Source organism: Carassius carassius, chromosome 25 (assembly GCF_963082965.1).
Source record: "Carassius carassius chromosome 25, fCarCar2.1, whole genome shotgun sequence".
Lineage (NCBI taxonomy): Eukaryota > Metazoa > Chordata > Actinopteri > Cypriniformes > Cyprinidae > Carassius > Carassius carassius.
In genome coordinates, this window is record NC_081779.1 from 9,161,487 (window position 1) to 9,188,049 (window position 26,563).

At 36.4% G+C, this 26,563-nt stretch overlaps 2 protein-coding genes across 2 annotated transcripts; both read left to right on the plus strand.

Moving 5' to 3' along the window:
- The first annotated feature begins 8,485 nt into the window (after positions 1 to 8,485).
- Positions 8,486 to 17,543, plus strand: LOC132104115 (eukaryotic translation initiation factor 3 subunit E-B-like). The gene is made up of 13 exons (XM_059509344.1): positions 8,486 to 8,622; positions 9,271 to 9,388; positions 9,533 to 9,650; positions 9,770 to 9,812; positions 9,941 to 10,045; positions 10,650 to 10,775; positions 11,185 to 11,309; positions 11,994 to 12,120; positions 12,760 to 12,861; positions 13,953 to 14,062; positions 14,943 to 15,045; positions 16,679 to 16,813; positions 17,213 to 17,543. The coding sequence occupies exons 1-13, from the start codon at positions 8,533 to 8,535 to the stop codon at positions 17,249 to 17,251; spliced, it is 1,341 nt and encodes a 446-aa protein (XP_059365327.1). The 5' UTR covers positions 8,486 to 8,532; the 3' UTR covers positions 17,252 to 17,543.
- A 2,113-nt stretch (positions 17,544 to 19,656) lies between these two features.
- Positions 19,657 to 26,399, plus strand: LOC132104867 (probable serine/threonine-protein kinase irlF). The gene is made up of 4 exons (XM_059510391.1): positions 19,657 to 20,032; positions 20,871 to 20,908; positions 22,651 to 22,938; positions 26,367 to 26,399. Exons 1-4 carry the CDS (start codon positions 19,876 to 19,878, stop codon positions 26,397 to 26,399), a joined length of 516 nt encoding a protein of 171 aa, XP_059366374.1. The 5' UTR covers positions 19,657 to 19,875.
- Positions 26,400 to 26,563: the final 164 nt, after the last annotated feature.

Consider the following 26,563-nt stretch of genomic DNA (forward strand, 5'->3'; position numbering starts at 1 on the left):
ATTGGAGGCAGTGATGTCTTTTCAGGTTTTTATGAACAGGCCAGGTAAACTGTTAGACAATTTGTGCAAATCAGTCCCTTATATGTGGTGAATGAAAAGAGCTGACTCATGAAATTATCATGTGGTGAGTTTCAAAAGTGTAGCCTATAGAAAGGGGAACTTCATAACCTGCACCCCATAATTCTGTGAGATGCATAATTTAGCACTGAGAGCAAAGTTAGATTAATCTCACTGTGGGAAAGCTTTAGTTACATTCTTTTGATTTATGCTGCTATTATGCTTCATGCTAGGTTTCTCTCAGGCTTTGTCAATAAAGCTGGAGGCAAGAAGATGAGAAGTTTCCATTCTGTATTGATCTCATTTTTTAAGTGCACAGAGCACAGGTACTGAAATTCTTAAACACCAGAGTGTTTATGACCTCTTTTTCCTGACACATTGCTGGGTTTCACAATACTTAATAGGGTGACGTCCTCTTCTCACTGGACATATCCTCTTTTTGGACCTAAAAAAAGTGTCCGGCCGGGATTTCTTAATCGCCCAAAATGTCCGGGATTTGGTTGTTTTTTTTATTCTCACGGTCTCGCTGTATTACTGTCCATTGCCGCCTGCTCCCACAAAGTGTTTTGCTCCCGCGATTTTTGTGCCTACTATAATTTTGGCGCATTTGGGACCCAATCACACGCACTCTGTGTAAAGGAAGCACATCTTACAAGATCAGATATTTGTCATCGGATATTTGTTATCAGATGTTGAGTTCGGGATGTGTTGAGCAGCAGATACTCCAGAATGGTCTTGTCAGTCATCTCTCCTTATTCTTGACCTGTGATTAGTCAGATCTGACTCCCGCAGCTCTTGTTGGATGAAGGGTTGCCAAGTCTTTGGACTCAACTAGTGGTCTGTTATGTCAAAAAGTGCAAGATAGACGCTCTGGCTGCATCTAGTGTATGTGTGGTTTTGATAACTTACAGAGAGGCAGATATGAGCTGTGTGTCATCTGAAGGTCCAGATCCAGTCACTGTCCTTTACCACAGCTACTCCAGACAGATTTGTGATCTGTGTGCGACTCAGATGCTCGGCTCTTTACTGAGGTATAAAAGCTGCCATCGGTTAATTAGGATTTGACAGATGAAATCAACCCTCACTTGAACTATTGTCTTGAACTATGTCTCCTCCTTTGATATTTTTACTTTAGTCACTGTCACTATGGTTACAGGTGATAGTCATAATAGAATACTGGCTTGACTTCAGTTGAACATTCATACAGAGTATTTAAGCCTCTATTACAAGCTGCTTTGTAAACAGGATATTTTGAGACTCACCTATGAGTAAAGACGGTTGTAAGTCCCAAACACTGACAGTGTGAATGTAACCTTAACTGCAGGCTTTCTACAGACAGAAAAACCAGCGCAGACTCCACTGATGCCATTTTAATGATGTTATCTGATGATTTGAAATTACTGGTGCATTTAGTTGTCTGGAGCCCTGAAACATAAACACTGCTGTTACAACACAGAGAATGTTTTGTGTATGTTTTCATTTTGGACCTGGTTTTCTTTTCTTTTTTTTCTTTTTTTTTTTATAGCTTTTCGCAGCCATGGATAAATGAATATGTGAATGAAAGAGTCTGATATCAAGGGGTTACTGAGATTAAGGTCAGTAGTATGCGACTGAAGGGAATTTCTACACTTTCAACGGTGTATAAATACAGTTATGTATTTTTATTTGAGTCTACATGACCAGCACAAGACAGATGCAAGGGGTCAGTAAACAGTTTTTGTTGCAGAGATCTCTGCTTTTTCTCCAGGGCAAGACTAAATCAAATTCAGCTTCCTTTCTGTTTTATTGCAATATCAAATAAAAAATGTCATCCAGTATCCTTTGATTTAGATAAAAACACTGCACTGCTACAGAGTCAGCACTTTTGAAAGATCCCATATCTGCGCTCACATGACCCACTAGGCTTTTAAGATTTTCCTCAAGGAGTCATTTCACTCTAGCAACCAAATGCATGGATGGATTATATATTTGTCCCTTAAGGATGAGTAAAACCCATCAAGCACACAGAAAGTCCCGGAGGACACAATCTTATGCCTACATCTCCTGGGCAAGTAGCACCCTCTCCATTGTTTGGTTTCCATGGAGCACCTTCAACCTGCTCCTGAAGCTGTCCAGAGTAAATTAAGCCATCTGTCAAACTTGTGCTTTTATGAGGCATAGTGGAAAGTGCTATGGAAAAGCAGTGATAAAATCACCATTGTAAAAAATACCCACAATGGAGTTGAAACAGAAGTGACATTAATGAGGTGGAACAGCACTGAGACTATTATGGCTCAATTACAGGTTAGTTAAACCTGACCTCCTTTGTAAGGCATTCTCTCGTTTTCTCTCTGCTAAACAAGCCCTTAATAGCTGTATCATTTGTGAATACTGAATTAACTGCTCCTTCATGCTTTTCATGCTGCACGATTAAAAGTGAGTGTTTTGTTGTTATCAAGGCTATGGATGATCTGTCACATTTATAAAAAAAAACATCTGACAAATTAACTGAGAAATGATGATATGTCCATCATAAGTAGAGTCACACACTTCTTGAGAGTCAGATCACTTGATCTGTTTCTTCCTTTATTAAATAGTTACTTTTACATTAAGATATAACCTTTGTAAAATTACCAAGGAAACCTGACCGTCCAGTTAGGTCCTTCCTGCAATGCATTTATTATTGCAATGCAATGCAATCATTAACATATACTGGATAAAAGAATAGATATCTAAATCATATTAGTTAATTTATTTGAAGTTGCAAATTTTGCCATGTTAGTGCATGAACCCCTTTATCTTCTGTCACAGAAAGTGTTGGAGGACAAAATCTTCTGCCCAAAGTGCAAGCCGCCCCACCGCAATCTTTTTGGAAAGGAAAAAACAGGTCACCTTATTTTTGCTTATCTCTCAGGAAATTTGTTTTTTGGGCATTTTTACAGAAAAGGTTACTTAATTTGCAGAAAGATCTCAAAACACTCACCCTCAATTAAAGCGAATTCTCAATGCTTACTTTATTTCCATCCTATTATGTGTAACTGTTCTCTTATCCTCTTTGCGTTGTGTTGTGTCAATAAAGCTCTTGTTCAATAAATCGTCTCACATTCATCGATTTATTCACTGAGAAAACACAGTAGCCTAACTCAGAGTGATATTCAACACTCCTCCTGCTGGCACTATAATACAACAAATATTTTTCACACTCTTCACCAACATACAACACTTTTCTCGATATTGAATATATATATACGTTGTTGCTCTTAATGTACCACACATTTCATTAACAGACAATTACAGCCATAATTACAGAACTATCAATCACACTACTTACCGCTGGCCTTACAAAATTGAACCAGACAGCCAATAGGAAGCCCTTAACCCTTATTATGTCCAGTCATCCTCCAGTGAGATTATGTAACATTCTTAGCAGGTGGAGACACACAATACAGTTGCATCTCAATGAATTAGAATGTAGTAGAAAAGTTCATTTCAGTAATTCAACTCAAATTGTGAAACTTGTGTATTCAATAAATTCAATGCACACAGACTGAAGTAGTCTAAGTCTTTGGTTCTTTTAATTGTAATGATCTTGGCTTACATTTAACAAAAACCCACTAATTCATCTCAACGAATTAGAATACTTCATAAGACATAAAATACTTCATATTTTAGGGAATTGTTGGCCTTCTGGAAAGTATGTTCATATACTGTACATGTATTCAATACTTTGTAGGGGCTCCTTTTGCTTTAATTACTGCCTCAAATTCGGCGTGGCATGGAGGTGATCAGTTTGTGGCACTCCTGAGGTGGTATGGAAGCTCAGGTTTCTTTGACAGTGGCCTTCAGCTCATCTGCATTTTTTGGTCTCTTGTTTCTCATTTTCCTCTTGACAGTACCTCATCGATTCTCTATGGGGTTCAGGTCTGGTGAGTTTCCTTGCCAGTCAAGCACACCAACACCATGGTCATTTAACCAACTTTTGGTGCTTTTGGCAGTGTGGGTAGGTGCACTGTAAAACATTTCATGTTGGTTAAACTTATAAACGAAAGTTCACCTGCTGCCTTAATGCGAGTTAACTCAACTTACAGATACTCATTGTTTCAACTCAAGAAGTTAAGTTTTACAATTTATTAAACTAATGGTCATTTGTTGTTTCAACTTGATGCTCTGAGTTAAAACAACTTACTATGTTACATTATCGGTTCATGAAAACTCAAATCAGCTCATAATAAATAGACTTGTAACTGGTCTGCTCAATGTAAAAAATTTATTGAAATAAATTTAAGTAATGTACAAGCTTTAACATTGGTTTAAAAATACAAATTCTTGTAGGAAAACAGGTTTTAAAAAGCCATTTAAGAACACAAGTGCTTAAACATCCATTTCATCAAAGTTTCTCTAATAATATACAGAACTAGAAGAAAGATAGATGAGGTATAGAAGATGTAACTGAGGGGGAAAGAAAAAGGCATGAATTAGGGAAAAATGAGGAGTGGCAAAATAACAGCTCAATCACTTTAAAGGTTGTAAGTGTTCTCTACATAAACAAGTACATGTAGCTTTCAGACCTTTGAATGATTTGCACAATACATGGTGATTGACTGTGTCGAACAATACTCATGTAGTAAACTCTCACTAAAAGCAATAAGAACACTAATGTGAAATTGGTCTATTTACAGATAATTAGGTTACGGTCTATTAGGTTTTTCCTTATAGTAAACACTTGACCAACATTCAGTATTTGAGATTCCAGATAAAGCAAAAAAAAAAAAAAAAAAAAAAAAAAAACCACCTTTAATATTTTGTTATATTTGTACATTATATTATTGATGACATGTTTAGGCACGATATATAGTATAGTACTTAGATTAACTGACAGTCAAAAAAAGCATTTTAGCATAAATTATTACTGATTCTGGGATAAAATAATAATAATAAATATAATGTAATAGTTAAGCTGATTTTCCTTTCCCTACACATACTGCTCTACAATGAATTCAGTATCATCAGTACATTCACAAGATTTTAATATATTTTCTTACATCACACATCTTGATTATCTCAGAAGTCTCCTCTGGAAGGAAGCGCAGAAGTCCAAGTAAGGCAGCTTTTCTTCTGTTCCAATTTGTGTCCTACATACAATCATAAACAAGACTGAGTGACTCCAATATATTATATATATATATATATATATATATACACATACACACACACACACACACATTAGAACACTTATATTAGTGCAAACTGATCAAATTGAGTTCATTTTTATTCATACCTCCTTATCAAGGCACTGTATAACTGCTAAGGCTCAAGCTCCTGCTTGATGATACAGATGCTTTGTACAGCTCTAAAAGACACCAAGGCATCTAGTCCATCCAAGAATGACTGCAGACGATCGATGGTGAACTCTGTGCTCATCTGAAACGGACATAAGACAGGAGGAAAAATGGAGCCAAAGAGATTAATAGTGGGCAGCAAGTACAGATGAAAAATAATCACATGTAAATCACATGCCATCTTATAACAAATGATTAAAGAGGTTATATATAGAGGTCATGTCACAAGTAATAAAATCAAGAATAAAGAATGATTTAAAAATAAGCAAGTTCACAATTACCTTATTGTAAAATGAACATCCTTCACACAGCTTCTTGAAAGCTTTGTAGGGTGACACTTTATATCTTGAGGTGACAATAACTTTGAAGAGGAATCAACAGCTGTAATGGTGCAGAAAAGCAGTAGCATATCAGTAGAAGCAATATAGACCAAGCATATTAAATTGTACAAAAAGAATTGCATGGTCTGCATTAAATAGGTTGTGTGACTGCATTAGGCCTGCAACAAATATACAAGTAAAACAGCAAAAAATTTTAATATCAGCAAGGATGTGTTAACTGAACCTCATTGTAACATGAATGTCCTTAAAATCAGCTTCTTGAAAACTCTGCAGGATGACAACCTTATATCTTGAGCTGACAATAACTTTGAAGAGGAAGAGCTGTAATGGAGTGAAAAAGCAGTAGCATATCAGTAGAAGCAATATAAGCGAAGCATAAGAAATTGTGCTATACAAAAATTATTAGACAAACAGCTGTCAGAAACGTTTAAAAGTGACTAAAATATAAGTACTGAAAACCGAATGAAATGTTAAGCTGTTTTAGCATTTGAGGCTCTAGGAAACTGTAAAATTTGCGAGGGAAAACACCGTGTCCTTATATTGCCCCAGTCAAGTGCGTCTTCATCTGTGTAACGTTACACCCGGTCAAGCAGCCGCTGCCTGGATTTGAACATGTCTATTTTTTAATTACAGTACAAAAGCATGGCGTGACCAAAAAGCAGAGAAAGACGCTTTATCGCGACACTTTAATTCCACAAAAAGACGTGCAGCAGAACGCGGGCGGCGACAGCTTGACCGGGTGTTCACAGACGGCGGCTCAACTGACCACGGTCACTCGCGGAGCACGGTCAATGCAATAAATAATAATACCTACAGACTTCAGGCCGAAGACCAACTAAAATATAAGCACTGTGAACCAAATTGATATAAATGTTTTAGCGTTCGAGGCTCTGGAAAACAGTGAATTAACGAGGGAAAAACTTGCGTTGTCATATTACATTCGCGAAGCACAGTCAAATTGTCCTAACATGCAATACATCGCATCATTATTCATTTATCATTACAAATAAAAAAAAACAAAAACTCACCTTCCTCGCATTCTTTGTGTTTCCCGACATGAAATCGTGTAAGGTCTCCAGGCAGCTGCATTAACTCAAAATGGCGATGGCTTCTCTCTGTATTTCGCGCTCTCCGTGTATCGCCCCTCCCCCAACATATAACTTACAGACACGAGTTAAATTAACTTTTACAAGCCAGACAAAACGCAGAAGAAGTCAAGACAACACATTACTTTACGTTTAAATTTTCAATAACTAATAAACTTAAGTTCAGTATCCAAAACTTAAAATGAGAATTTAATTTAAAGAGGAAAAGTAAGTTCATATTACTTATTTGGGCTATGATGTTTTACAGTGTGCCAAATCCTGCTGGAAAATGAAATCAGCATCTTCAAAAAGCTGGTCAGCAGAAGGAAGCATGAAGTGATCCAAAATGTATTGGTAAACGTGTGCAGTGACTTTGGTTTTCAAAAAACACAATAGACCAACACCAGCAGATGACATTGCACCCCAAATCATCACAGACTGGACACTGGACTTCAAGCAACTTGTGCTATGAGCTTCTCCACCCTTCCTTCAGACTCTAGGACATTGGTTTCCAAATGAAATTCAAAACTTGCTCTCATCTAAAAAAAAAGAGGACTTTGAACCACTGGGCAACAGTCCAGTTCTTCTCCTTAGCCCAGGGAAGATGCCTCTGACATTGTTTTTGGTTCAGCAAATTCCTTGACACGTCTGTGTGTAGTGGCTCTGTATGTCTTGACCCCAGCCTCAGTCCATTCCTTGTGAAGTTCACTCAAATTCTTAAATCCATTTTGCTTGACAATCCTCATAAGGCTGCGGTTCTCTCTGTTGGTTTTGCATCTTTTTCTTCCACACTTTTTCCTTCTACTCAATTTTCTGTTAACATGCTTGGATACAGCACTCTGTGAACAGCCAGCTTCTTTGGCAATGAATGTTTGTGGCTTACCCTCATTGTGAAGGGTGTCAATGATTGTCTTCTGGAGAACTGTCAGATCAGCAGTCTTCCCCATGATTGTGTAGCCTAGTGAACCGAATTGAGAGACCATTTTGAAGGCTCAGGAAACCTTTGCAGGTGTTTTGAGTTGATTAGCTGATTGGGTCCAGGTATCGTTCGTTCATTTGTTTTTGCTTGACCTGATTGGCATGTCACCATATTCTAATTTGTTGAGATAGTGAATTGATGGGTTTTTGTTAAATGTGAGCCAAAATCATCACAGTTAAAATAACCAAAGACTTAAACTATTTCAGTCTGTGTGCATTGCATTTTTTTAATACATGAGTTTCACAAATTGAGTTGAATTAATGAGATGAACTTTTCCACGACATTCTAATTCATTGAGATGCACCTGTATATTGTAGGCTATATGTACAACTCTGTCACATATGCATCATGCTAAACTTTCTACTATGTAAATAATCAGGTTATAAGTATGTGTCAGAGGTTCACCATTTCTTTGAATCTGGTATACTGCTTTGTAAAAATATTTAAATGGCTAAAATGTATAATAATTTACTGCATAAAATGATTGACCCAGCATTCAGTTAATTATACCATGGTCATTAAAACAAGAAATTAAAATGCCACAAAGATGAAGGCAGATCCCATATGAATTTGCTATAGTTTTGCAGAAACAATAACCAGTACCAAACTATCAACTAAGAGGAAGTTAAATTTTCCAACCAGTCTTGTCTGGCTAACAGTGCTTGTGGGGTGCGGACAAAAACAGGGTGCAGCAGGTCACTGTTCTTATTACTGTTTAAATAAAGTTTTTAAAGGCTCTTTTTATTTCCAAAATGGCGGAGTACGATTTGACCACCAAGATTGCACATTTTTTAGACCGGCATTTGGTCTTTCCGCTGCTGGAATTTCTCTCTGTCAAGGAGGTAATTTATAAATTACAGTAGTGTAAAGTATATGCTTTGATCTTCGGTTTTATTGAATTGCTATAGTCGTCGCTAAATGGTCTGCGCCACGTGTGTCGAATAGCCAGATGATCTGGAAAAAGTGTTTTTTTTTTTGTATCTGATATCAAACAGAAATGACACATTTGCAATAAATACGTATTTCTTTTTATTGTTGACATAACAACTTTAAATTCGTATTCTGTAGCTCTGAACTCTTTGTGTTTCTACACTTGGTCAAACTGTTATTGTGTTCTAATACCATGGCGTTCTTTAAAGAACCATACTACAATAAATACGTAAACAAGGTCATTATTAATTATTGTGTTATGTGTAAAATACTATATTACTGTAGGGGACCATCACTTGGTACAACGACAGTACTAAATGTTACTTTATGACAATATAAATGTAATCGGTAGCACTTTATTTTACTGTCCTGTTCCTCATGTACATACTATGTAACGTTACTTATTATAGTAATTACATTAACTATTTAATTACTAGGTACTAAACCTGAACCTACCCCTAAACCTAACCCGGTAGCACTTTAATGTAAAAATCATGTTTTTTTTTGCTGTAGAGTTCTTCTATTTGATCTATTAAATCTATTGTTTATTGTCTTCTCAGATCTACAATGAGAAAGAACTTCTCCAAGGGAAGCTGGATCTTCTCAGCGAAACTAACATGGTGGACTTTGCCATGGATGTATACAAGAACCTCAATTCTGACAAAGAAATTCCACACTGTAAGTGTTTTTCCCTTTCTGCCTAAATATACACCGGTTATAGAATTAAATAAAATTATATCCAGATCTATAGTGAAGATTTTCACGTCAAATAGAGTGCAGTACTATACACTGCATGCATATTGCATTAATTGTATTCTGCAGCATTAAGGGAGAAAAGAACCACAGTGGTGGCCCAGCTGAAGCAGCTCCAGTCTGAAACTGAGCCTATTGTTAAGATGTTTGAAGATCCAGAAACTCAGAGACAGATGCAGTCCACCAGGTTTTCTGTCATCATTACTGCTTTGTGAAATATCATTTCTGTTTGATTTTTATTGGCTATTATGTAAGCATCTTAACATATGCAGTCACCACTACCATGCAATTTTTTCTTTTTCTTAGAGATGGGAGGATGCTGTTTGAATATTTAGCAGACAAACATGGTGTAAGTTTCACAACTATAACCAGTTATCCTTATCCAATTTTTATTTTCAGGGAAGCTAATCAACAGATTATTGCATCGTTGAATATTTAATTCCATAAGTGATGAGCTCCATCTGTTTATTCCCTCAGTTTCGTCAGGAATATTTGGATACGCTTTACCGTTATGCTAAGTTCCAGTATGAGTGTGGCAACTACTCAGGGGCCGCAGAGTATCTTTACTTCTTCCGTGTGCTTGTAAGTGGTATTGTTTGTGTTGGTTCATTTGATTTGTAAAGTCAATTGGAAACAAACAATTGGAAATAGTACCTTTGGATGTTTATAAAGGTCATTAAGCGAACATAAGCAAAAGTATTATGCATTGTAAATGTTTTAAAAATAGCTTTGTTGATACTAGGGTACGTCTGACTTTTTTATTATTATAAATAAAAATATATTTATTTTTAAAAGTTTAGAGTATTAATTTTCACAAGGAATTAATACTTTTATTCAGCTAGGATATATTATATTGATTCATTTCAAATAAAAGCTGATCATTTGAATGATTTATTCATCAAGGAATCCAGAAAAATAAATGAAACATTAATTGTAATAACAAATGTTTCTTGAGCACCTAATCAGCATATTAGAATGATTTCTAAAGATTTATGTGAAACTGAAGATTCACGAGTATGACTGCTGAATATTCAGAGATGTAGGTTTAATATTGTGTCGTAAACCAGTAGAGAAATGACAATTCATTTAACATCAATGCTAAAGCAACAATATATCAGAGAGAAATTTCACTGTGAAAAATAACAGAGAAATTGATACTGATCAAATGTCTCATTGTCATGACCAGGTTCCCTCCACGGACAGGAACGCTCTGAGCTCTCTGTGGGGCAAACTGGCGTCCGAGATCCTCATGCAGAACTGGGAGGCAGCCATGGAGGACCTGACACGATTACGAGAGACCATCGACAACAATGTATGTCTGTCTGGCATCCTTTAAACCTCTGTCTCCCTGTATAATAGAAGCTTTTGCGGCTGTATTTCATCAGCTGGAGAAATCCAATATCCTTCCCACATGGTCATTTGCTGGACCACCCATGTTCCTTTGAGCTCAGATAAAACAGTCCTTTAGCAGACGTCGGGCATTAGATCAACTATACACAAAAATTGACCTGGGTGACATTTACATTGCATCAGCTCCTAGAAGTAAATGCTCGGCATTTTCTTTTTGCAGTGAAGTCAAAGATGGATGCCAGTGGGTTTACTGCAGCCTTGTTTGCTTTGCTAGTCTTTGCTTGTAGCTTCAACAGTATGACATAAGTAAGACTGAAGCAGTGTAGACATTTTTTAATTAAATCATGTTTTTCTTTCCTGCCTCTGTTCAGTCTGTGAGTTCTCCTCTTCAGTCGCTACAGCAGAGGACGTGGCTCATACACTGGTCTTTGTTTGTCTTCTTTAACCACCCCAAAGGCAGAGACAACATCATCGAGCTGTTCCTCTATCAGCCCCAGTGAGTACGATTACAGAAATCCCCTTTTCCGCTATAACAAGCACTCTCAAATTGCTCATTAAAGAATGGAGATGTGAATTGTACCAGCGGAATCCCACCAAAAACATGTATTTTACCCCACCGGAATGTGATTTTTGATGGGGGTTTTGAGTAGCAATTGGGAAGGTTTTGTTGTGAAAACCTGGCAACCCTGATGGAGCATCAAGAGCTTGTGGTTGTGGGAATTTTTACCATTATAGGCTAGTTGTTTTCACACACTGCGGCAACTCAACTGTGTTCAAATAAACCTTATAAAAGTGATTTTTGCATTCTATGACACCTTCAACCCAAGAAGTGTGAGTTGTTTTTGTAACAATTACTTCAGAGAGGGTAGCTGGAAAATTCGCAGTTAATGAGATTTGCTCTTGAACATGTTAACTTTTTTAGGGGGGAGCAGTGCTTGTTTGCATGACCATGTAATGTACGCCGCTCGGTCTGAGCACTTTGACGATTTATCGTGAAGCCCTAATATATATTATTTATTTTGTCGTTTTTTTTTCTTTAATGATTACAGAAAAGTTCAAAGAACAACAATTATTTATTAGACACAATTATAACAATTATATTAATATAAATCTTTTGTACCGACCCCAAGTCTTTGAACACTACTTTCTAAAGTATTTTATAAAACCGTCTGTTTTTCAGGTACCTGAATGCTATTCAGACCATGTGTCCTCACATTCTGCGCTACCTGACCACGGCCGTAATCACCAACAAAGATGTGAGAAAGCGACGACAGGTCCTCAAAGATCTGGTCAAGGTCATCCAACAGGTCAGCAGGATGACTGCAAATTTAACTAGACAGTGGATTGCCTAAATGACTAGTGGGTATATATTTACTCGGGTTAAGGGTCATGCCAGCCAAACACTAACCAGATATGATACGATAATGTTTGTTAGGCATATATGAACAAATTGTATAATGTGATTTCACAAATGTTTCAATGTTGAATGTAGATTTCGCTGCATTTATTGATTGTCAAATCGTGTGGACCACACTACTGTATGATGCTTTCAGATTTTTCAGAAGTAGATAAACTAGCTGGTTAACCATCCCTTGATCACGCATGCTAATATGCACACAACAGCAGTGTTTTTATGACAGGAGCATCTGAGTTGAAAGAGTTTATTTCAGTTTGGGTTGTTGTGAGATCCTCTTTATGGTTCGGCTGAATGAGCTTACAGAATCTCTTTTGAGGTTCCTAGCTCGACAAGCGCCGTTGCATTCCATTACATTCATACTAGATGTGCTTCCTTTTAAGTATTGATTCAGAGTGAATTAGTGTCTCTTTTAAATGTAGTCCTCAGAGTGCTTCTTGGGGCGCTGCCACATTTTATACCCATGACTTTAGCACTTGCTGTCAAATTAACACGAGATTAATGTTTCCTTCTCTTTTTGCTCTCTCAACAGGAATCATACACTTACAAGGATCCTATCACGGAGTTTGTGGAGTGCCTCTACGTTAACTTTGATTTCGACAGCGCTCAGAAAAAACTGAGAGAGTGTGAGTCGGTAAGGTTCATCCTCCACTGTGTGTGTATAACACTGTTATCAGGGCTGTCATCCTTGTTATTCCCTCTGTACACTGCTTCCCTCTGTTAGAATCAGTAGGAGATGAGCATTGATGGGTGCTTTGCTTGGAGCCACTGGTCCATTCATTCACTGAAAATCCCTGTCTACTGTAATTTACTGCTATTTCCTACTAGGCTTTTCAAGGCGTTTCTGCTGTCAGTTTTCAGACCTACAGCTATGAGTCAGCTCCTCTCTTAGACGTGGCCTAGTTGGGCCAGAGGGAGCGTTCAGCATTCAGACCTGTAAAAAAAAAAAATCTCCTCTGCCTTTCACCAGTTTCAGTTTATGTCTAGGAATTTGTTTATAAATGCTGATCTAGGTTCAGCAAAAGTAAAGAGTGTTTTTATTTAATTTGTTATTTTTTACTAGAAGAAAAAAAGATCTATTGGGGGTAAATTCAATTATTTATATATGTATATATATGTATATATGTATGTATATATATATATATATATATATATATATATATATATATATATATATTATTATATATTTTTTTATATATATTTTTTTATTATTATTAGTTTTTTGAGCATCTGCATAACAGAATGATATCAGCCTATTAGAATGATTGTTGAAGGATCATGTGACACTGAAGGCTGAAGGAATTGCTGCTGAAAATTTAGCTTTTTCATCAAAGGAGTAGTTTACAATATGATAAAATAGAAAACAGATTTTAAATTGTACTGATACTTCACAGTATTACTGTTTTAATGTATTTTTGATCTAATAAATGTAGCCTTGGTGTTTTTTTTAAGTTTTTTTTTTTCGAAGCAGTTTTTTTTTCTGTTTGTGTGGAGAAATTACCAGCTTCATTGGTAAAGTTTAGTAAATGTAAAGTCTTAATTTACTCTTAAATGCCATTTATACTTTATATATATATATATATATAATATCAAATTCAGTTTATTTATAATTTTAAACATACTTTTTAAAAATACATAATTCACTCAAGGCCTTTCAGTGGAACATCAATAACGCTTATACAACTTTCAAAGCAGATCATTTGAATGGATTTTATTCTTTTCAAGGTGCTGGTGAACGATTTCTTCTTGGTGGCCTGCTTGGAGGATTTCATTGAAAATGCACGACTGTTCATCTTCGAGACATTCTGCCGGATCCATCAGTGCATCAGCATCAGGTAGTGCCGCCTCCCAGGAGGAATCCTGATAGACCAACCAGTGTGCGCTTATCCTCTTAGCGCTGTGAAAAGAGCGTAGCGCCCTGCGAAGATTCACCACGCAGCCAGGATCAATGGACACCCACCAAATCTGACAAAAGCTGAGCGACTTCACAATAGTGTACATTCTAAAGATTGTGATAGATGTACTCAGGCAGCAGTGGGTTTACAGATCAGTGTTATTTTAGGATCATTAAAGGGTTAGTTCACCCAAAAATTAAAATTGAGAGCTCTGAGAGCTGAGAGCTCTCGGACTTGAGAGACTGAGAGCTCTCGGACTAAATCTGAAATATCTTAAACTGTGTTCCAAAGATAAACGGAGGTCTTACTGGTTTGGAACAACATGAGGGTAAGTTATTAATGACATAATTTTCATTTTTGGGTGAACTAACCCTTTAATGGTTTAGTTTTATTTTTTCTATCTTCGGTTTCATTGTAATTTTAATTTTTTACTTGTTAATACAGATTTTATATATATATATATATTTTTTTTTTATTATTTTTTTTTTAGTTATTTTAGTACATAAAGATACAAAGATATATTTATATCAGTTAATATTTCAAGTAACAAATGTTTTATGGTTCTAGTTAACTGTTATAACTTTGTTACAGATGTTATTTTGATGTTTGTTAACATTTCCTTTGAACATCGCTGTTTGTGCCGTGAGTCCTGTTATTTTCACGTAGAGATGGTGGTGCGACTTAATTCCTCATCAGCTTTTGTTCATCAAACCGATTGATTTTTATCATGACGAGAGCTACAGCTTGTTGTGGACCTCAGGCGATGTCTGCATTTCTCATTTTGTCCCTCTCACCCATCGCTCTTCATGTCTCTGGGCAGCATGTTGGCAGATAAGCTGAATATGACCCCAGAGGAGGCCGAGAGATGGATCGTAAACCTGATCCGCAATGCCAGACTGGATGCCAAAATTGACTCCAAACTGGTGAGCGAGCTCTTCGGTGCAGAACACATGTCCGAACACAAAGACCCTTAGATTGAGATGCAATAGACTCCTTCCGACAGTGAAAGTGGGCTGTTTGTTTGTTCATTGTTTAACTAAGGTGCACATAGCCTAGAGCAGGGATCAGCAACCTTTTCGGCATGACGTGCCATTTTTTATTTTTATGGTTAACCACTGTGCCAACACAGCCCCCCCCCACACACACCCCGATATAATTTTGTATTTAAACGTTACATACACAATTTTTTATTTCATTGTTTTTTTAACGTTTAATCAACGTTAATGCACTGCTTTAATTGATGAACGTGCACACACAGACACACACACACACACACACAACACACACCACTCGCACACAGAGATCTGAGATCGTGCTGTGCAAAAAGTAGCATTCAGAGTGTTGTCACGCTACTTTTATTAATCGATACTGAATCGCTACATTATATTTCTCAACAACAAAGGGGCAAAATCGCTTCATTGTCTGCAGAGAGAGACAATTTACCCCCCCCCCCACTTTCTTTCTCTCAAAATGGCCATATTTCAGAAAATTTTTCATCACTGGATATAGCTTTAGGTCATTTAACATTTCTATGGTAAAACGTATTATTAAAAGTTGACTAATGTTAATTGATTTGCAGCTTCATCTTACCTCACTCTCTTTAACGTTAAACTGACGCTTCGCGCTCTGCTTCTGTGAACAGTAAACCCCGCCTACTTTGATCTGATTGGCCATCTCAGTCATTTTGACATTGACGAGTGCTGTTAGACCGAGGCTTTGATCTGAAGCACCTAGTATGTGCAGTGTTTGCACGTGCATCCATGCAAGTTAATTCTCACACTTTAATAGTATTTGTAGCTCCTAACAGGCTGTGTGACTATGAGAAGTTATTACATCAAACTGTACGTCATTATACAGTTTTCCTTATTGCTTGCGTGCCAGCGATTATCCCTCTGCGTGCCACTGTTGGCACGCGTGCCGTAGGTTGCCAACCCCTGGCCTAGAGCAATTTTACTTTTATGAAATAAGTCTTACATTTGAAAGGTATTTGTCATTTCTTTTTTAGATTCACAAGATGAATATAATCCCTTAAAGTGATAGTTCACCCAAAAGTTACTCGCCCTCTGGTTTTTGGTAACATTTTACAATAGGGTCCTGATTGATAATATTAGTTAACTAGAGTAGTTAACATGAACTAATAAACAATACATCTACAGCATTTATTAATCTTGAATAACATTAATCTTAACTAGGGCTGGGACAACGCGTCGAAGTCATCGATGACGTAGACGCAAAAAATACGTCGACGCAAAATATGCGCATCGATTCGTCGACCTGTTTTTATTTCTCTAAAAAAAATTGTGTTTAAAAGGACATGCCTAGTTTTAGTTTTCTTGCCTTTTGTTTGTGTGTTTGTTAATGTTGCCTAAGATTGATGTAAGCTAGCATAGGAGCTGTAATTCAGAAAAACCCAAAGTGATGCTGAATCCCTAAAACCTCTAAAGGCTTTACTTTTTCATTGTAATACTCGGAAATGTTCTTTAATAATTTATGCGGGTGTTCTTTTAAAGTCTAAAACGGTTCACTGCTCCTCCCTGATGAGTGTTTTCTGCTCAGGGTCACGTGGTGATGGGCAACAACGCTGTGTCGCCGTATCAGCAGGTGATCGAGAAGACCAAGAGCCTGTCGTTCCGCAGTCAGATGCTGGCCATGAACATCGAGAAGAAGATCAGCCACAGCAGCAGGAACGAGGTACTGGACTCACAGGGTGCTCAGGCGGACCCTTTTTCCTTCAGCCATGCCTCATTGGAATCATTAGCATCATAAAATGAGTGTGCTTTGAAACGTTGAAGCATTTGTCTCTTAACTGAACATTAGCTAATGTACATTTCCCCAGAATATCATGCACACGCCTGAATCAAAGCCCAGGCTGTGTAATTTCTGAATAATCAGATTTTAAATCAGTGAAGTAATTCAAGTCATATATCTCGTCCTGCATTTTGCTCGATATTCACTTTGGAGACATTGCTTGAGTCTGAAGATTTTGGCCACTTAAAATATGTCAAACCCTTAATAGAAGAAAATCGAGCAAACTTCTGCTGTATATGCTGCATCTTTGATGTCACTAATGATCCTCCATTTCCTTCCTAGACACCGAACTGGGGGGCTCAAGACACTGGCTTCTATTAGACTTCAAACAGCGGATCAACTTACTCCTCAACCTCATCTTAGTATTTAACTAACCATCTTTTATTTAGTCACATTTTATATTAGGAGCATTTTCCAAAAGACTGATGGAGACATTTCCAGCATGACAAGAGCTCCGGAGTTCTGGGATGTTTCCGTGAATTTTCTATATTCTGCATGAAGGAAGTAATTTACCAGGCAAGACTTTATTAATTATTCCAGTTCAGTGTAATTTCAAAGGACATTTTTCTTTTCCCTAATGCGAGTCATTGTCTTGAACATCATAACATGACAATGAACACATTTTCAAGGATCTTACGAAACACTTTTGGAATCTTTAATGGTTAAAGGTGAAGCGTGTCATTATCAGGAGCAAATAATAAGGATTGTTTCCAAAAAGGTTCTACTATTGTTACATCTTTAAAGACATTGTTCATTTAAGGCGATGTTTGTCATGTGAGACCACTTAAACTCACAGGAAAAAAATGTTTAGTAAGTATTTTAACAGTCTTTCTGTTTTATTTATTTTTAACACTCATGCTTTTTATTTGACACTCAGGGTTCCTGCAGTCCTGAAAATATTAGAGAATTTGATAAGTTACTTTCAGGCCTGAAAAGAGAATGGAAATTAAACATCTGAAAAGGTCCTGGAAGTTTCTGTTGCTAAAAGTTCAAAAGTTCAGGGTCCGTAAGAAATTTCTTGCACTCACCAAGTGAAATCAGCAATATTGTGAAATATTGCTATTTAAAACAAATGTTTTCTATTTATATATATTTGGTTATAATGTGTTTTATTCATTTAATGCTGAATTTTCAGTATCATTACTCCAGTCTTCAGTCTCACATGATCCTTCAGAAATCATTCTAATATGCTGATTTTGTTCTCAGTAAACATTTCTTATTATTCTCAGTGTTGAAAACAGTTGTGCATGGAAAAATAAAAACCTTTATTTGAAAAACATTTTGGAACAATCTAAGTTATTTTTCCAACAAACAAAAAACAAGAAGAACAAGTCTTACTTCCTGCAAACTTTAGAACTGTTAATAGAAAACCATTCAACAGCATTTCTTTGTTTAGACACTACTTCTTCTAAGAGCAATCTTCTAAAAATGTAATCAAAGTGAAGTATACAGTCAACAGAAATGAATGAAAAAGGGTTTGAAATTCATAGGTCACAAAGTGTGGAAGTCCTGTATCAAGACTGGTGATAAGTAATGGCAAGGATATGCAGAAGCAATGTCTCAGCTCATGTTTCATCCACTAGGTGGCAGCAGTGACTAACTTTTCCAACATTGTCTGGCTGCTCACCAAAGACTGCCACAAACCAGTCAGTGCCTGACTGATCATCATCTCTTTAAAGGCGCCTTGATTTTCCAGTGTGTTTACAAGCCAAAACCTAAGGATGTTGGGCATCTGTGTTTGATTTTGGGGGACCAGGTAATTTTGGGCCAGAGGTTGAAAAAACAGGGTGTGTGGTGTCAAAGCAGTTAACCAAGATGGAAAGATCCTGTTGTGACTCATAAATGACCAGCTTCCTCTGAATGACAGATTTTCCTTTGGTTATTTTTATATTTTATCCAAAGTCCGGACAAAATGCTTACTGTGTGCATGTTTCCTGGAAGCTGATCAATTTGTTCTTTTCATAAAAGAAAATAGAGACTGTAATGGATCCACACTACCGTTCAAAACATTGGAATTTCATTTTTTTTTAATTAATTTATTTTCCTATGCTCACCCAGACTGCATTTATTTGATAAAAAATACAGTAAAATTTGCAATATTGTGAAAAATTATGATAATTTAAAAGAACTATTAGATTAATACTATATTTTATAATGGCTTTAATGACAAAATATAATTTTTAGCTGTCATAATCCTTCAGAAGTCATTCTGATATGCTGATTTGGTTCTCAATTTTTAACAAATAATAATGTTTCTTATATAAATTGTTAATGCTGCTTTTTTTTTTTTAAGTGAATCTTAAAATGTTAATTTAATTTTTTTTAAGAGAATCTTAGTGTTTAAACATGGAAGTCACACAAATGTGAAAATGGTTCTAGAGAACTTCTCAGAACTAACTTCACTTTTCTCAGCCATTTTAGCAATGACTAATCCTACTGTCTTTTTTTTTTTAACTGGATGTACGTAATCAGTTCCCATCAAGATCTCTTTTGTGTGACTAAAGTGTGACTAAAGTGTCCAAATACATTTTAAGGGCACTGTTTACATTATCTTCCTGTTCTCAGTGTTTATATGTGCACACCTAGTAAGTGAACTTCGTTGTCGCTTTAAAGTGCCTCAGGTGCATTTTTTTGCCACTATACCTACCATTAACCAACAGGTCTCGGAGCCGGGTGAAACGAAGGTGTGTGTGTGTGTGTGTGTGTGTGTGTGTGTGTGAGAGAAATGTTTTGCTCTGGGAGTGGCTGCTGGATATTCCAGGCAGGGTTGTGAGTGCTGCTTGGCTCAGTGAAGAAAACACACACACTTGTATACGCACTCCTCCAGAGCTGACGTGGGTTGTGGCCTTGCACGGTTGCTGTCCATCTGCCACTGAGAAGCAGCCACTGGAGCTAGAAGAGAAGAAAGTAGACAGAGAGGGGAAAAAAAGGAAAAGTGGCTAAGTATGGATGCGCTGCAAGATTGGGCCCTGGTGTACCCATCTCCGGCCCGGGTGCTCTGGGTGATTGTGTTGATATTGGCCACCGTCCTGGTTTGGAGCTTGTTCTTCTGCTGCTGGGGAAGCCATAGCTCCTCCTCCCCTCTGGAGAGATACCTCTCAGGTAATACAGCTGCTTTTATTCTCACTCAGCTGTCTGGAATCAGTTCTTAAGCTCTTTCCAGATCAGTAGTACTTTTAGAGAGTTTGAGGAAGAAAAAAATAAATTGTTTTTACAGTGGAAACAACTGGTTTTCCATGACTGGCTGCTTTTAGTGCGCACAGGATGGAAAACTGGTCGAGTTGTGTGTTCACTGTCATGTATTCTTATTCGACGTCATCTGAAGGAGTGTGCTGAATCCTCTAATCACAGTTTACTATTTGTCAAGCAGTATCCCTTAATTAAATGTTCCCTGGGATGTTACGCAATAGCAGTCTTTTCAAACCAAGATCTGAATTGCTTTAAAAAGACCCAATTGAGAAAGTTGTTTCGAGACCACAAAGTGATGGTTGTGAAATTGGATGAAACACATAAATGAAACACATTCTCATAGGTTTCCACAAATGTGGCAGCCATGTGTTTAAAAGAAACATTGGAGGGTCTGAAAGAGTGGAACAGCAGTTCGCATAACAAGACTAGTTTCTTATGAGATCCAGGGTCAAAGTTTAAAGCAGGCTCAGGCTTGCTGTTAGAATGATTACTGTGACAGGTTTGGACAGTTCTACACCATTTTAACCTACATACTACATACCAGCACATTTATATATATATTTACATCCAAAAAAAACAAAACAAATACACAATCCTCCTTGTGAATGTTTCAATTAATATCATGACACACAGTTGAGAAGTTTTTGCTGTTGTTCATTTATATTTAGTATTTGGGGTGGGCAGATCTCATAATTTAATATCCTCCACTTGCACTTCCTTTGCCTAATTTAATACTCTGTTTCTGTTCCAGCCATGGAGAAACAGTCAAAGACAAAACACCAGAGCCAGGTACGTCATCACTCTATTATCAAGATAATGATGCTGATATGATATTCGTATACAGCGCACTCATATAACCCAAATTTTGTCCATTTCCCAGCAGAAATGTGTAGTGTAAATTCTCAGTTATGCTCAGAATGGAATAAAAGCATACTCTATACTACATCAAAAACACTACATACTATAATTTTACCATGTTTACTATGTATCTGAAGCAGTATGTAATGGTAAAGGTTTAAATCTGTAGCATGTTACAAGGATTCCCTCCAAAACATTAAGTAGCACAACTGATTTCAACGTTGACAATAACAAGACATGTTTCTTGAGCACCAAATCAGCATATTAGATTATTTCTGAAGGGTCATGTGACCCACAAGACTGTAGTTATAAGTGATGTAAACTTTGTAAGCTTTGCAATAACCGGAATAAACTACAATTTAAAAATAGATTCAAATTGAAAACGGTTTTAAATTGTTAAAATTTGGAATATTTCTCAAAATTACTGTTTTGTAGTATTTTTAATCGATTAATGTAGCTTTGGTGAGTATAAGAGACTTCTTTCAAGTACATAATAAAAAAAACGCAGTATTAGCATGCTGGCATGCCATTCCGAATATATGCCTGGCTTCTGAATATGTTTTTTTTTTTAATCCAGCAGTCTCTAGAGGCCAGTATTGTTTAGAAAAGCCATTTGTCGACACTTTATAGAGGGTTTGTTTTCAGCAACTTTTCCAGTGATCCGAAAACCTTTTTTTATATTGTAGGAAAATGCTTTGCTATAACTGATTTTAGTAATGTGTAATAATTAAGTACTGAAGGTAAATTATTTTATATGAAGGTAAAAATACAATCTTACAGTTTACTCTGTATATGAAGGCACAGTAAAACAGTGGTGTACATGCACTATTCCTTATGATCAATAACTGATGAACTGATTGTAATTGCTTTATAAGACATAGATTATTGAGTCTATATGTCAGGTGTCAGTGCAGACTTGCTGTGTTCATGCTAGTATGATGCACTGCCGGACAGAGATGGCCTGTGTAGCTCTGTCTGCATGAATGCTTTTTTGTCTCTGCACACTGTTATAGGACAACAAAAGGCTGTTTCCTCCCCTGTCCTCCAAGTGGACAGAGAAAAAAACCCCCGATCCAAATGACATTATCTTACAGCCTGAGAGAAAAGGCAGATCAAGTTTAAGAATTAGATTTGTTTGTGTAAACAAAATGATGATGGTGGCCATAATCATTTATTCTGGGTACTGTGATAACCCAGTTTAAAGAAAAAAAAAAGAAGAAAAAAAAACCTTTTCCAAAATTTTCTTGCAGTTCTTTTTTGGATTTAAGTACTATGTTAAAACCCTACAATCTCATTTGGTAATGGCCATTAGATTATTACAATGCTCTGATTCAGGCATTTAAATAAAAAGCCAGCATGAATTATGTTCTTGTACATACTTTCTATTTTAAAAACGTATTTGTCTAATAGAAATTGCCTTCTAATTGTGCATCTGACAGATTCAATCACAGTCACAGGCTGTCGCATAAGGACTCCTTTGTGTGATCCAGGCAGTGGGCGTCAGATATAGCCGAACAGTCTCTAAACTCACTGATAACCCTTTTGTGGCCTTTTCAGAATTGTCATTGATCCAGCTTAAATTATTCAAACCTGCATATGTTTGAAAGGTGGTTCTTTTTGCAGGTTTTAATTACAGTGCTCAAATGAATACGCTGATTTCACTGTTTTTTCAGCGGAAGAAGAAGCCAAAGGACAAGAAGAGTGTATCTGCGGCACTGCTTAATGAGGGGATCGCAGGGGTGATCAAACTGGCAACCCCTCTGTCTCAAGAGAAACAGAAGACGAAAGAAAAGGAAAAACATGAGAAAAAGACAGAGGATGTGGAAGAAAAGAAGGTGGGAAAAGATGAGAAGGAGGAAGTGAAAGAAGAGAAGCCCTCTACAACAGTGAGGAAGAGAAACAGACGGAACCTGAAAGTCACCATCGCACCTGGTACTGGGACTTCTGCATCTGCTGAGCAGGTGAGAATCTGTTTGTTTCAAAATTCATGAACATTTCATACAAATCAGTTTAGACACCTTTTATTATTTAGACACCTTATTGTATTATTTACTGTTGCTTGAAGAGTGCAGTTTTATTTAAATTTATTGGTTCATCTTTTTTATTTTTATTTTTATTTCCAGTAGTATTTAATTTAATATGTTGCTATGAACCATGATTTGTTATTTGCTGTTACTAATTGGTGGCAGTTGGACATTTTCATTCAGTGTTTGATTGGACAAAAATTTTAAATGGCTCTGTCTCTGATATGATTTCTGATTTTTTATTTTTGACATCTTAAAAAGATGTCTATAATAGTAACTATAGCATCCACACAAACGCACAATGACATTCTGTTTATTATAAGCATGCTGCAGTTATGTAGCCTGCAGCTTTAAATGCTCGAGCTCATTAAAGCAGGATAGATTATTATGGGCTGTGAATGTATTCTTGGTTCATCAACCTGAAGAAACAAATGATTATTAATTATTAGAATGATTATTAATACTTTATATTTATCATTATATTTATCCACCTTGGTTTGAACAACCATGCACTAGGCTGAAGCTGGCACTGAGACTGGTGCTTTGTTAAATAGTAGCCCCTCCCTTAACCGGCCCATGCCAATGGCCACAACTATCCCTTTTTCTGTCCAGCCATTGAGCAGTATAAAAGCTTCTGTTATGTAAGATGTTGTCAAGCCTGAGCCATGTTAACTACATTTGCTTGCAAAATGTGACAACTGTGCTACTATAAAGTCAGTACCTTTAATGATGATGCATATAAATGTATTTGATTACAGAGACATACTGTTTGATCAACAAGTAATTTGACTTTTAATGTAATGTGACAAACATTTAAGGACCTATAGATTCCAAAGAGACATTTTTGGACAGATTTTTTTTCAGGCCTAATCAACTAATAATCCCCCCCACTAATATTAATATTAAACTTTACTTTATTTCAGACACACATGTCCATATCAATAAATGCATATAATCATATATTTAGAAGTCATAAATGTATAATTAAAATGCATTCTACAAATAATTTATCAATTCATAATTATTGATTACCCTTATTTGGTAACACACAAATTACAAACTGGACTAACATTGAAAAATACTTTAAAAGCATTTATTAATCTAAGTTAGTGTTAGTTTAAAAAAATACTGTAACAAATGTCTTGTTCATTGTAAGTTAATGTTAGTTTACTACCACACACTCTCTCTATTCTATAATATATTCAACATATAATAATAAAACAGAATAAAAAATAATTAAAAAATGACAGCTTTTACTTTCAGTTTCTTTTATAAAAAATGTTTTTAAATAGTTTTTTAATTGTTCATTATAAGCTTGACAGGTGCTTTTAAAAGCACCTGGTAATATAGATTTTGTGTTTTCTTTGGGAGTCAAACCCAGGACCTTGGCGTTGCTAGTGGGATGCTTTACATGCTTCATTTTTATATTGGAACTCATTTTGTGAACAATAAGTCGATATTTACTTTTTTTTTTCTTGTTTATTTTGCTTATTGTCTATTAAGCAATATCTAGTTAGCTACATTTTTGTTGACATTATTACTGATTTTAGATTCAAATGTTTCAGTCACTACTAAGGGGGTAGTTGGGGGTGCATTACTTTGGGTCACAACTGTATAGTTTATTAAACAGAGAAGCATTTGTTCATGTGGAGGCAATAAACTCTCCCCCACAAAATAAATCAGATCTATCATTGCATTGTGCAAAACACGCAGTGACATTCCACCACTATGTGGAACTGAAGCTGTACAGGGGCAACACAGAGTTGGATCAGATCAGATCAGACCACCTTTCCCCTGTTTAGCTGTGATCATTCATAGCATTTTGCACCGTCATCTCCATGGGCAAACAGCACCAGAGCATCCAGCAGTATAATCACTTGACTTTCATAACTAGGGCGCGCTCGTGTTGGATTCCTCCCCGGTAAGTTCCACTGCAGGTACATTTCTTCATATAGCTGCATCTTGCAGTCGGGCTGCCTTTCTGAATATGTATTATTCGCAGACAGGACGCTGTAAGTTTGGCATCGTTTTAGCGACGCGTTAAATGCGGGGTGGCGACACTGTCATTGGCTTGTTGACAGATCAGAAGGGAGGGTGAACAGATGCTGGGTATGGGCTGTAAACAGAGTCGCGGTACCGATATGGAGCAGTTGTGAAAGGATGCTTGCTGTGTTTGCCGCATTGTTGAAACTGCTGAGCAATGATGACGAGAATCCAACTCAGAAAAATGGTTGAATTTACAGCGCACGAGAAACATAGGCTACGCAACAGCTGCAGTTTTCTGTCAGTCTGCTGAAGTGGTTTAAAGTCGTTATTGCGTTCATTCCGCTATTGACTAACATGTAACCTGACAGTGTCCGTGTTACCATGGTGAATGACAGTGGTCTGTGAAGTATTATGTAACAGCTTAGCGTAGGTAAAAAAAAAAATTCAGTTGGCTAACATTTTTTTAAATGTTAAAAAAGTCTCTTACGCTCACCAAGGATGCATTTATTTGATCAAGAAAAACAGTAATATGTGAAAGAATATTACAAAGTCTTTTTTCTGTTCTAATGTTCTTTTATTTTTTTTCTGTGAATTTTCAGCATTACTCCAGACTTTAAAAAGCTTTCTAATATGTTGATACAGTGCTCATAAATCATTTCTTATCATTATTGTTGAAAGCAGTCGTGCTGCGTAATATAGGCTGATTGTAGAAACCATGTTGCATTTTTTTTCAGGAATCTTTGGTGAACAAAGTTCAAAAGAACATCATTTATTTTAAATATATATCTTTACTTTAATTAGTCTTTACTGTCATTATTTTTTAATTTAAGGTGTACTAGCTGAACGATTATTCATTTTGAATATATGTATATATATATTTTATACAATTCTTTATAAAGAATTACCAAAATGTTTGAATGGTAGGACATAATAAAAGTTTATTTAGACATTATATTTTAGGCATTTAAGCAAAGGATTTTAATATGGCAAAGAACATAAATTAATCTAGTGTGTCTATATATGGACTGGTAGACTGCATTAAACTGCCATGCATTTTTGTAATGCATGCAAAAGAAGAGTGTTATTGAAAAATATTTTGCAACTGAGAAGGAATGTAGGTCCAGTCTTTTCACATTCATCACAGGTCAGCAGAGGTCACAGAAGTTGTGTTGGCTGACTTTGTAATCTCTCTAAATCACCTCCCTGAATTTTACTCCTGTCTGAAGTCTCTTTGGATCCACTAACAATAATGACGTTCATTTTCTTCCTTTGGGGCCACTGAAACATGCTCTTTACAACACTTTCACGTTGTCTTAGTAACTTGTAAGTAGTTCATTACCTTCAAATCAGTCTTAGACAAGGTTTTCTGCCCTCTTCAGGAAAGGCAGCATGCTTTCGAGAAGAAACGTTAAGGATCTGCTAATTAATTAACACTGATTATATGCACGGAAGACAAGCTACTGCTAAGTTTAAATACCGCTCCACACTTTCAATAGAAATATACATATTGATGTATTTATTTTGATTGTACTTAAGTGATACAGTCTCTTAATGTTTTATTTATAAATAATATTCT

Excerpts from the sequence above, each read along its gene's own strand:
- LOC132104115 (XM_059509344.1), top strand. The coding sequence starts at position 8,533 with ATGGCGGAGTACGATTTGACCACCAAGATTGCACATTTTTTAGACCGG. Across the intron at positions 9,813-9,940 it reads ATTTAGCAGACAAACATGGT|TTTCGTCAGGAATATTTGGA; the intron begins GTAAGTTTCACA and ends TTATTCCCTCAG. Across the intron at positions 12,862-13,952 it reads AACTGAGAGAGTGTGAGTCG|GTGCTGGTGAACGATTTCTT; the intron begins GTAAGGTTCATC and ends ATTCTTTTCAAG.
- LOC132104867 (XM_059510391.1), top strand. The coding sequence starts at position 19,876 with ATGGATGCGCTGCAAGATTGGGCCCTGGTGTACCCATCTCCGGCCCGG. Across the intron at positions 20,033-20,870 it reads TCTGGAGAGATACCTCTCAG|CCATGGAGAAACAGTCAAAG; the intron begins GTAATACAGCTG and ends TTTCTGTTCCAG. Across the intron at positions 20,909-22,650 it reads AGACAAAACACCAGAGCCAG|CGGAAGAAGAAGCCAAAGGA; the intron begins GTACGTCATCAC and ends CTGTTTTTTCAG.